General features: G+C 36.7%; 1 protein-coding gene across 2 annotated transcripts in view; it reads right to left on the bottom strand.

Annotated features, from left to right (window-relative positions):
* ADAM10 (ADAM metallopeptidase domain 10) overlaps positions 1-12,299 on the bottom strand; it is a 40,625-nt gene that overhangs the window by 11,795 nt on the left and 16,531 nt on the right. For both annotated transcript variants that reach the window (XM_064389215.1, XM_064389216.1), the window contains exons 3-6: positions 10,384-10,502; positions 9,024-9,182; positions 2,127-2,230; positions 149-298 (exon numbers count right to left, since the gene is read on the bottom strand). In XM_064389215.1, the coding sequence (XP_064245285.1) occupies positions 149-298; positions 2,127-2,230; positions 9,024-9,182; positions 10,384-10,502 (532 nt within the window). The remainder of the gene's footprint in view (positions 1-148; positions 299-2,126; positions 2,231-9,023; positions 9,183-10,383; positions 10,503-12,299) is intronic.

The raw sequence follows: 12,299 nt of genomic DNA, 5'->3' as shown, positions 1-12,299 counted from the left end.
AAAACTGCTGTTTCAATTATGTCAAGACTACTTTAACAAAGAAAACAAGCCACTGTAAAGTAAATAAGCAAAAAGATAAGTTACATGAAATTTATCAGGACTAGCCCAAGTAAAAGCAGGCAATTTAAAACAGAGGGGTTGGAAATACCTGTGCAATCACAGCTTCTCTGGTTCCATAATGCTTGTAGAACAAATGATCAGTCTGGATATACAGCTGGCACGTGTTTTTTTCAGCCTGAGTGGCACGCTTTTTTCTCAAAAGCTGTGGATCATCCTTCTTAGGCTCTTCAACAGGTTTCTACAGATGCACAGGAAAGAAATACATTAATTTTGTTGTTCCACATGCTGCACTAGATTACCTAAAAATAACAGTGGTTCTAAATATACTCCACAAATACAAACAGGTTTTCATTCTTTTTCTTTAACTTGCAAAGTTCCATGAATCTTGAATTAAGTACATTATCCTCAGTTTTCAAAATACTTGGAATGTCATCTTAGCAAAAGCTCTCTCTGCACTTCATTTTATATTACAAAAGGCAGTCAATATTACATAGATGTTTTTTCATTCATGTGATCTTTGGAATTTTTCTTCTTTATAATCCTTTTCTAAGATAAACCGTTGGTTAGGAGAAAAATCAGCACTGGTGGGACTTAACTGCACGTTCCCTAACACCAGTTATTTCAAACTGTAATTACCTTAGTCAGCTACCTCAGCAAACAGAGATGTTTAAGCACTTCAGCATGGAACAAATGAGGCACTGAACAAGAAGCTAGAGGAACACTGCTTAGGCAGTGGTATCTGGTAGTGATGCCTTCAGTTTTAGCTTTCATATTTTCCAGCTTCTGTACTGCTACAGCATATAACTCTGAACTTCATATAAAGTGTTAGCAGGTTCTCTTCACAGTTCAGTTAGATGAAACAATCCTTTTCCAGCCCAAGAACCAAGGACACTGTTGCAGCTTCAGGCCCAAAAAGCATCAACAGCAGTGAATTGAGGAGAGCAAACAGAGGATGGGACTTATAACCTGAAGCTGTAATTGGACAATTAACCCAATATGGAAATGGACCAAAACTTACAAAAGTGTGAAAACTCATGACTCAGAGTCCATCTTGGGTCGAGCTACAGTCAGGATCTTGTACTGTCCAAGGTGTATCCTTTAAAGGCTTTTTAACAAATCCCTACTTTATTCCTTTAACACTGTCTGGCCTCTGTCCCAGGCAGCCTCTCAAGGCATCAGCAGCACACTGGCCTCACAGCTCTCTCTCTCCATAAAGTTTTACAAGCACGTTTTTGGGAAAGCACGTTATTGTTACCAATGCTGAAAAGAGCATTAATGCTGACAATTTCTGGAGTCACAACATAAATAAACTAAGTTGCTGATGCTATTTAATGAGCCATATTGTATGCATAGTTTTCTGGGTATATATTTAGCTGACACCACAAAATTATGCCAAAACTTGGAAGAGCTCAAAACCAGCTAAGTGTAAAAGAAACTCAGTTAACTTGCTGTTGGAAAAAAAGTATTCTGTGACATGTGGTGCAAGCCTGAGTGCAAACCCACTGTGGGACTCCACCCAGGTACACAGGTCCTGCCACAGGACACTTACCTCTCACAGCAGCCAATCTGTAACATGCTGTAACCCCCACAAGCTTACAGGGTTGTTAGGAAGACACTCCCACCAATGTAACTTAATTTTCCACTGAAAGCACTCAGATATCCCAAGTGTGTTATATTACCATAACTGGAAAAATCTAGAAGTTATTACTCGTTAGAACCAACGTATTACTTGGAGATCAAGGGATCTTGAAACTCTTCCTTCTCAATTGCAATAAAGTATATCCCTCATTTCAAGCTTGATTTCCACATCCATCTAAAATTTTAGCTGTTGAAAAATTTGAGATCACTTAGGATTCATTAAGGCTATAAGTAGCACATCTAGGCTACAGAAGCAATGAGAAAAATTATTTAGAAAAATTATGTTAAAAAGAAACCTCCAGCAATAATTTAAGTATCTCACAATGTGGAGGATGATAGCTCACCAAAAGCAAAAGAGACAACATACAAGAAGTAGGAAGTTATCACACTAAGTACTAATCAACATAATCCATTAGCCTTTGTTGTACCTCTGTTGTTGGTTCTTCTATACCAGTCATCTGGTACTTCTGCATTCTTTCAAATACTGAATGATCTGCACAACCTCCTTGTGGTCCATATTTATGTGGGTATTCTAAAAAGAGGAAGGCCAGGTTGAGTTTTCAAATTCCAAGTACAAGTCCAAAATATGGCTGCATCAGTGCAACTTACTCAGCTGGTGTCCAGTGTTGTGCATGGGGTTTGAGGGAAGCATTAGGAGATGCAAGGTGTACACAGCTCTTTTCATTTAACATTTCTACTAAGACATTCTTAGTTTTACAAACAGAACAAAACTGACATTTGCTTCTTAACAATATTTTCTCAGGCAGCACAAGAAAATATGATAAGCAGTGCCTAACATAAGAGCAAGAGCTTTTATTTACACATCTGTACCTACTTACTTCAGCTAAAAGCAGCCTTCAAAATATGGCATCACAATGGAAAGTTATTAGATATCAAGTATCCTAAAGACTACTTGGGTAAGAGAAAGGGTTTTTATGCTACTTGGTGAACAAACTAAAAAACCTTGCCAACATTCTAACAGGATTTTATTATTTTATTTTTCTTCCACTGATGGTTTGGAAGTTTTCACATTATGCTACTTAACTACCAACACATAAGAGGGGAACTGCTAATGGATAGAACCATGGTTTAGTTAACCACTAGATGTTAGTTAAAAATGCTAGAGATCCAAACTAGTGAGAAAATGCCACAATCACCTGTTTAACAAGGCCAACTCTTGCAATAGTTGCCAGTGCAGATCTCAGTGTTCAAGGGAATGTGTTTCAAACACCCTTAGGTTTTAAAAGTGCTTAGCTTTCACTGTCAGTACCTATTGCAGATTTCTAACCTGTATTTGCAGAAGCTTCCTCTGCAGATGAGAAGTACTGAATACTTCTTCCTTTGATTTCTTTGCATATTCAACCCCATCATAAATTGTTGCCCAAGTAAGAAATCATGGAATACAGATTTGAATATTTAACAAGCCGGTTTCTGTAGGGCAAACCACAGTTTTAGCACCATCTCAGAGTGCCACTTTTGTCAGAAATCTACAAACTTTACCAAGGTTTGTTGTGTTTGGGTTTTTTTTTTGGTTGACTCATTTATCTTTTTACTTCTGTTTGGTGAAGGGGTGTTTATTTTTTAAAGAGTGGAGATCCAAATTCACAGAGTAAATAGAACAGCTGTGTAAGAGTAGAACTGTAAAGCCTAGGCACCAAGGACCTGATGCCCACATTCTGTGCATTTCAGGTGATTTTGCCCTGGACTAGCTCTAGTCTGGGCTCTGGAGTCAAGGCTTGGCAGTAGCTGGAGCACAGCAGAGGTGCTCCCTTGGAGTATGGGCTCTGTATGGTTTCATGTGACAGCTGCCTTCATTTATCTTTGACTCTTATGGCTGTTTCTTACACTCATATTGCATGATACTGCTAAACTGTTTCAATATACAGCTTACTTTGTAAGTTTATTTCATGACTTTCTACATATTGGTTTTCCTCATTTCAATTTCCACCACCACAAAAATACCATTTTTGAACTGCTACCTCATCACATTCCTCCCAGCACAATTAGTCCTAGCACAGTGCCAGAAGAATGGAGAGAAAAAGAGAAAAATATGTTCTTACTGCAAGTCACCTCATGCAATTTGCCCCAGCATGGTAGTGCAGTGCTGATTTGGCTACAACCAATATTAAACAAAAAGCACTACTGTGTTGGAGTCACCTTCTACTTTTGGGGATCCTGTTTAATATCACTAGATTGGAGTTATGAGCAAAGGACTGTAGATATGATCCTTCCCTTCTCCATCTCCACCACCCTTTTTTCCTCCCACTATAGTATAAAAAATTCTACTGTATTTAGTCTAATGCAAATTTTCATTACTATGACCTGACTGCACAGCACCAAGAGTTTATATCTGTAACAAGAGCAGGTTACCCAGGGGCAGGAGCAATGGCCCATCCTGTCTGTGCCTCACACACTGCCCCTGCAGAAAACCACTGTGCCCTGAAAGAAACTCCTGCAGGAGCCCCACTCTAACAGAACAGTACTGGAAATAAATGCTCTCAGTTTATTACACAAAATGATCTGTCTTTTCTTTCTATCTTGTTTCCCAAAGATGTTAGGAAATCCCTTAACACATTTTTTATACTGACTGCCTGCAATTGAAATACTTCTCACTTCAAAAGTAATAATCTAGTAAGAAACACTTTAAAACCATGACAGTTAAAATTACAAAAAAATGAACACAAAACAGTCTGCAACAGCAATTGCAAAGATTTTGCATGAGCTGGAAAAGACAAATCCCCCAGAGGCAGATTTGAAACCACCCTACTAATCACAGAGACAGGTAATACAGGATAGTTCACTTCTAACTTCCAGGGAAAGTTGCATAAGAAGTTTTTATTTGCTAAATGCTGAACTGTCCCCAAACTGTGAAGGGACTGTTCCCTTGTCATCTTTTGAGACTTCCTATTTCCATCATCCCTGCAGCAGTTCCAGTTTTAAATATCTGAAGCTAGGCAAGAACTACATGGTGCCAGATGACTTGGCCAGTTTTGACCCACAACACAGAAGTCTGGTCCATTCTCTTGTGAAGTTTTCAATGCTCTGAGGTGTGCCAGCTTTCTGTGCAGTCTTCTGCCAGCTCTTTGGGATCAAGAGCTTCTTAGCCTATCCCTACCACAACCCTGAGAAATGAAAAGCAAAAAACCTGCTTTCACTATGAAATGATTGCTTACAGTGAATGCAGAGTTGAGAAAACAGAAGACTATTTTCCAACAGAACTACTGTAGAAGAGGTTAATAACAGGTTCAACCCTCTAACTAGAAAAAAAATCATCAGGCAAAAAAATCTCCAACTTTTTCTTTTCCAGTACTGTCCACTTTCAGGTTTTGTACATCCTGGCAGAATGCTAAGAAATAATGAAGAGTAGAAAAAATAACAATCTAAAAACCACCTGCAAAATTTTGTAATTTCATACCTTCTGACTACAATGTCTTACTCTAACTAGGTGGAATAGAATGATCTGTTAAGCATTTAGGTTAACCACTTAATTACTGAATTTAGGCAACTTGGGCACGGATGATATCAAACTTCCATTACAAATGATGAAAAGTCAATTCTTTAACAGCCATAGAAATTTGCCCAATACTAGCAAAAGCAATAATTCAGAATAAAACTCCAGTGTAAGCAGATACAAAAAATTAAAAAATCGTTATTACAGATTTCATTCGCAGCGCTGTGATGCTGCGCTCCCATGACAACTGTCATCACAATGGGATGAAAAAGAAACTAGGTTCTCATTAATAACACAGTTTGCCATGGTCAGCCTATTCAGCAGATAGGGCTTTGCAAAATTACAAACCACTTCACTTTCTGTTCTTAGTTGTATGCCCCTTCCAAGATGATAAAGAAAATTAAGTGACCATGTTAATTTTCTGGAAGGTCTGAAGAGGATTTTCCTGTACACTGTTGATCTGAAGAAATACTGATTTTGTATTTTACAGAATGAACTCAGGGATACACTTGAAGCAAATACAATTTAAATAAAGTAAATATATCCTCATCCTTAAAGAAATGTTTCCTAAATATCTCAATGTAAACAGCAGTTTGCATCTTTCTAACCATATATTATGAAACAGTTTGATCAAGACTGGTTTAGAAACTAAAATCATTCAACTTGTGTTTCAAGTCATGAATAGAAGGCTGCCTTCCACTGGTCACCAGATCCACTGTAACAGACAAAAGCTGCCTTATAAAGTTGACAATATAATCCCCATTTACAAAACAACTTTTGTTTAACTACTGAAAAAGAACTCATTGAGATGCTAATCATATGTTGCATTGTGGTTTCTGAAAAGCACTAAAAAGCATATTGTTTCAAAAGGCTGAAACATGGGTGACCAAAAAAATACCCAAATTAAAGCAAAGATGACTTTTTCCCTCAGTCTCTCCCGAGTCAGAAATGTGACCATTTTTGTTGCTTTTGTCCTACATAACATAGTGGTGCTTTGACTCTGTTTCACGACAGCTAGCTTTAGATTAGAGCAGCAACAACAAATTAACAACAAATCTACTACAAAGCTCAGCTTTTTTGAGTTGTTGGGGTTTTTCAGAGCTGCAGTTCAATGCAAAAATAGGTCTCATGAAAGACAAAATAATTTAGCTTCAAAAGCACTCTTCAGAAGGAGACTGAAGCAGTTGTACACTCCAGATATTTCAGACAACAGAAATCCTAAAGGCATCTATGATCCTAATGACTGAAGTGATACTATACAATCAGAACACAGGCACATCAGACTGCACTGGCAGCAACCAAGAGGAGTGATGTGTTTTTAAATAGTGCTGCTTAGACTTTGCTCCAGGATGGGCTATTTTCAGCCCTGCTGAGCAAGCAGCAATGTTCACTCACTTGGCGACTTGGAAGCCATGCTGTACTGCTGCTTTAATGAGCCTCACCAGAATAGATTTACACCATCCCCTCTGACAATCTGATTTTGTTTCTAACTGAGGGTTTTGATGCACTAGATTCAAGAGGAAAAATGGTGTAAGACATACCAATACCACATACCAATACCTGAATAATTAAAACCACCCCAACATACCCTGCTCCCATTCACTTTATAAGACATTAGTAAGAACCAATTTCAACATTAATTTTTTCAGTTCCCAAAACAATCCATTTACTCTTCCAACAGAGATCACTCCTAAAAACAGCAATAGTAACTTTCATAAAATCAATTTATCTGCTTCTTTAAGGCACAGTTCTATTTCAGTCAGTATTCAATAACAGTGAAGAGTATTTTTAGTCACTCACTATTTACAGCATAAGGAACTGGGACATGAGACAATCTACTTGCTTGTCTCAACCTTTGAAAACTGGGCACATCACTGCCTTATGTTGCTTACTTTCCTCCTCCCCCTCTTTTCAACAACAGGGTTAGTTAATAAAACCCTTTATGAAGCTGACAGTGACTTATTTACACAAAGTCCTACATAAGTGCAAGTCCAACATTCCCACTAGCAAGCAGTGAACTCTTCAGTGAGACCTGTAAGATGCAACACAAAACTTAGAAGTATGTGTGAATTATTCACAGAAATGTTATGAAAGATGTATCTTACAGTTCCACGCCAGACTTTTGTAACTTTTGTATTACTTTTCCCTCACTACTTTCCTGCCACAGCAGCAAAGCCAGTAATACTCTAACTGCAGCTAACAGGGAAAACTGCCTCCTCCCCTTTGAACTGACTTCCCCCCAGCTGAACTGACCAGCAATGCTCTGTAGAGATGAAAATGTAGCTCATGCTGCAGCTTCTCTCTGAGAATCAAAAATATGGAATGTTATCCTGTAAAATTATTCTTAAGTATGAGTCTTGTAAGTACCAGGAAAATATACACTTAGTCAGAAAACAAATACTGTTCACAAATCCAGTAAATGCTTTCGTTCACAAGCTCTTTAAAATTATGGAAATTCTATTTGCTTTTGGGTTAGTAATCATATTTACAGAATGAGATAACAGGAACGACAAACATATTTGCTAGCTCACAGCAATTTTAATATACTCAGAGACAGCATACGTACTGCCACTGACAGGAAAATACAAAAAACCCACCCAAATTTCCTGAGTTTTTAGTGGAGAAAGATCACTTCTCTTCACTGCATTCACACAAGAGAAGTAATCAAGGACAGTAATATGCAATAACCCTGTTTTTTTTCACTGGCTTACAGCACCGAGAAAATTATAATATACAAAGTCAAATCACAGTCAGAAATTTTCCTCATCTCACTTCCTATTCTTTGACGCTTCTTTTCACAATGCAGTCTCATTATGACACACTTTGAAAATGGTTTATACATATATCATTATCAGAGTGGTTCATGTAATTTCTAGTGATCTAATCCAAGCCTCCTCATCCACTTCCAAATGAGATTTCAAACTCAGGTCTTCTAGGCTTTGCACAGTGGCCTGATGGGACGTGTTTTTAAATGAAGTTATGATTTAAATTGATTTTAAGCAAGCCTGACATCCTGAAGTTAGCTGGAAAGACAGTTTATTAGTTTCAATAATCAAAAGTTAAGTCTTAAACTGATGCTGGTAACATTTACCTTTGACACCTCCTTGATCCTTGAAGGACTCAAACTTGGAATAACAACTTTGTTGCAGTACTTTTGAGGTTCAGTATAACTTAAGCATCAAATAAAACTGATTTGTATTACATCTGAAGACTGATCATACATAAATAGGCAGGTAAAGTGCATGAGAACTCCGGTGCATCAGTTCTGAAGACATAGAAGTATTTCATGGTACTTTTTCATCCTTCTGAGCATTTGCAACTGAAACCAGATTTCTGGGGCTATTCTTGTCAAATTTAAGTAGTATTCTCTGTACACTTCAATCAGCTGTTGTGGAAAATGGGACATAGTGGGTGCCACCATCTTTTCTTAAGAGCTCTCTGAATGTACATGTAAGAAACACATGCAGGGGAAGCTTTTATTTCACAAAAATGTCACCCTCATGAGATATATGTAATTATTGAGTGACTTGAACTTTAATTATCTTGTATTTTCCAGATCACATGGAAGAACAATCAGTATAGATCATTTTAAGAATGTATTTTTCAAAGAAACTTGTATCCATTGGGTAAGAAATGTACTGCTTGCACACGTAAACCTGACTGCTAAGGATTTCTGAAAATGGCAGAATAAAGACTGACTTTGGTTTGCCATAAATCTCTCTCACAGCTTAACTGTATATGAATCATTTGAAGACAGCATGATTTACAGTGTCATACACAAGCCAATGTCTCATTTGATGCTTACAAATGGCATACAGGTTTTGACATTTAATAAAAAAATATTTCATCTGTAGCACAAAATGGAAGTACTCACTGATATCATCTTCATGATAAATGACAGAGTGGAATGGTAGGTTTCTGTCCTTTATGTATCTCTCTGCTGGCTCAATATAAAAGGTCCCACTGTGAGTTTGGATGAATCCTTCAAATTTTCCATCAATAACAGACCCATGAGTAAAACTTCCCTGCTCACCTGTTAAGGGACAAAGTGTATTAGCTTTTTTATACCCTTCAAAAATCCTTTTAAGACTAAGATTATTCATCACTAAGACAAACAATTACAGCAAAATCACAGTCACTAAGTTAACCAGCTTCCCAATCAGGTGCATAAATGAAATGTTTAAAAACCATAAAATGAAGAATTCAACTCTGTATTTTAAAGCTGGTACATACACAGCATGTAATTCTATAATCAAATCCTGTCCTTATACATCCCTTCATACAATTAGAAATAGTAAATAAAATCAGAGCATATACACAACTTTGAAAGCTTTCAAAGAAGGACTTCCCTATATTCAAGACATCCATTTTTCTCTTCAAGCACAATCCTCTTCAAACTGTAGCTAGGTCTAAATCTGCATAGAATGAATTTGTATTTGAAACAGTTACAGTCAGGGAAAGCACAACTGTCAAAGTTTAATCACTGACTGCTACAACATGAAGCATCCCAACAGCCTTTCCCATATAAAGGATGAAAGATGATTCTGCTAAAACAATATTCATATACTCCTCCATTGAGGAAAATTCAGAAATATACTATCAAAAAGCCTTCTGACCTACTCAAAATAACTGGTAAATTGGTCTGCCTAGATGCATATGAAACCCTGTGTTTATTACTTTTCAAGGCTGAAAATGTTCACTTCAAGACTGCAGAAAATGGCTTAGAAAGACCTTCAGGAAAACCAAACAAACAGTACAAAGAGGGGAAGAGTAAATCTCAATCCATTTATTCTTTCCATCTGCTTTTAATTCTATAATTCTTCTTCATTTTTAATCAATTTTATCTTTTGTATTTACTAAAATCAGATATATTACCCTTAATGATGGTAACTCTATATTCCTTTTACTACTTTAAACTAAAAATGGCACCTTATTTCTTTTTCCTTCAATGTATATAACTTTTCTCTCTTTTTTTAAAATGCATCAGATTCTATGAAGAGTATGTTTCTAAACAGATTTGAAATTCAAGTTTTATGGGTATGAAAATTATTAGATAAAATATTCATTTAAGTGTGACTCATATATAAAAGCAGATGGGAGTTTAAATGTGTTAGATGCATTATTAAGGTTTAAAAATAATCTGATAATACTGATACTAATTTTCTCCACATACTATTAGAAAATTCCTGTTTACAATTGCTGCACTTTCATCCATTTTAAAGGGTTATACTTACCATAAATGTGTCCAGTGTAAATATGGGAGGTATCATAATCAATTACTTGGTTCGATATTTCTACTTTAAAGTCATCACTAAAAAGAGATGTATCTCTCTTCATTCGAAGGTTGAATTGTCTAAAATGAATAAAACAAGACAGTAAATTGGCTTTGAGCTTCAGCCACAAGAGCACTAAATAAAGTACTTCAAAACAGCATTTTTGTGCAAACAATCTGCAGACCTTGTAAAAAACTTATCTGCAGAAAATATTTTTACTGTACAAGAATTAGACCAGAGCCTAGAAGGATTTTTAGAGCAAGATTCTTTAGATGCTTTTTATATAAGTAGCTAAGTTTACAAGATTTAAGCCAGAAAACACATTAGACTTAAACACATAATTCTGAAGTGCTGACTTGGACTACACACTTGCTCCCAGTCCTTCAGAAGACACTCAATATGCTTAGGAAAAATGCAACTATTTTACTTTACAGCACTGTGAAGCAGAACAGATAAAAAAAGGTTTCACTTATTTACTTTTATTGATGACACCTAAGATTTAAATAACTTAAATGAAATGTAGGAGAGTTAATCAATGTTTCAACTGAAACTCAAAAAGTAAGACAGTCAACAACATCTAATAAATATACTCACACTGGCAGAGTTACCTGAACAACCATGGAAACAGCTCTGTCCATTAAATGATTGGGTTCAGCTGCAACCCTACATACTTTAATGCAAATCCTACTGCCAAGCTTTATATGAAACAGCTTGCTTGTATGATAACAGGAGTTTCATTCAAACAAGCAACATAACTGAAGTGTTTTAAAATACCTGACATTATATGAAATCATACCTGTAGCAGCCATTAGCTTGCTTCAGAATTTCCTTTAAGTTGTCTTAAATTTTGTACAAACATTTGTGCAAATACAGATCACAAACCATTCCAATTTTAGTCTTGATTTTCTTCCTATATTTTTCCTTCTCTGCACAATGATGAAATTGAAGGAATATTATAGTTATGTCACCAATTTGTTACACAAAAAGTAACACTGGTAAGTCGAGTACTTTTGGATTTGAGACTTCATCTAAAAACCACGGCCAGCAGAGCTGACCTCCACAGTGAAAGTTAGTATCCAAGTACCCTACCAATAAAATAACCCAGGCAATTAAGAGCCATAGTGTTGATTAAATCTAGTTACTTTTTACTAATGAGATGAAGCATACACAAAGTGTATCTTCAGTTTCACCTGCACATTAAATATGACACCATAGTTAAAGTATTTTGAAACATTAAGATGCAAACTTCAAGATCAAAAAAAGTCTTGCCTACACTTAAAACCTGGGAAGGGCTGCAGTGACTCATGCTGACTATTCTGTAATGCAAACAGCATTTCACAATCAAGCTATATTTATTATTGCTGCCACAGTGTTAATAAAGCTTCAAAGCAAGTACTCTCCTCTGGCAATGTGTCACAGGTATCTACTACCAGGCTACGAAACTCAGAGATGTGGCTGGCAGATGGGGAAGGTTAAACTTTCCCTGAGACTCAGGCTTTGTGCCAAGCCCAGCAGTGCTCCCACCACAGCTCAGTAGAGATGTATTTTATCAGGAAGATCCTCCTGTTACAAAGGAAGGAACCGTGCACCCAGATACTGGCATCACTGAGACAAGAAATAAGAAATGTGGCTCTTCAAGTTCATCTTTTTGCTACCTCTGCCACAGCAGTCCTTTGGCAGCCCAGAGGTCCATGAGGAAGAGGAAATAACAGCAACAGAGACACATGGTAGGACTACCCAAGATTACCCAAGAAGTTATGTTATCCTAAGCTCTAATCACAGCAGGTACTTGAAAGAACAAAAAACAAACAAACCAGTTTATATACTGACAACATTTGGTAAAGGATATATTAAGGCTTATATGCAAGAGTTAATGC

Source organism: Passer domesticus, chromosome 14, assembly GCF_036417665.1.
Source record: "Passer domesticus isolate bPasDom1 chromosome 14, bPasDom1.hap1, whole genome shotgun sequence".
Taxonomy (NCBI): domain Eukaryota; kingdom Metazoa; phylum Chordata; class Aves; order Passeriformes; family Passeridae; genus Passer; species Passer domesticus.
Note: the sequence above shows the minus strand (reverse complement) of the source record. Positions and strands in the feature narration are given on the sequence as shown.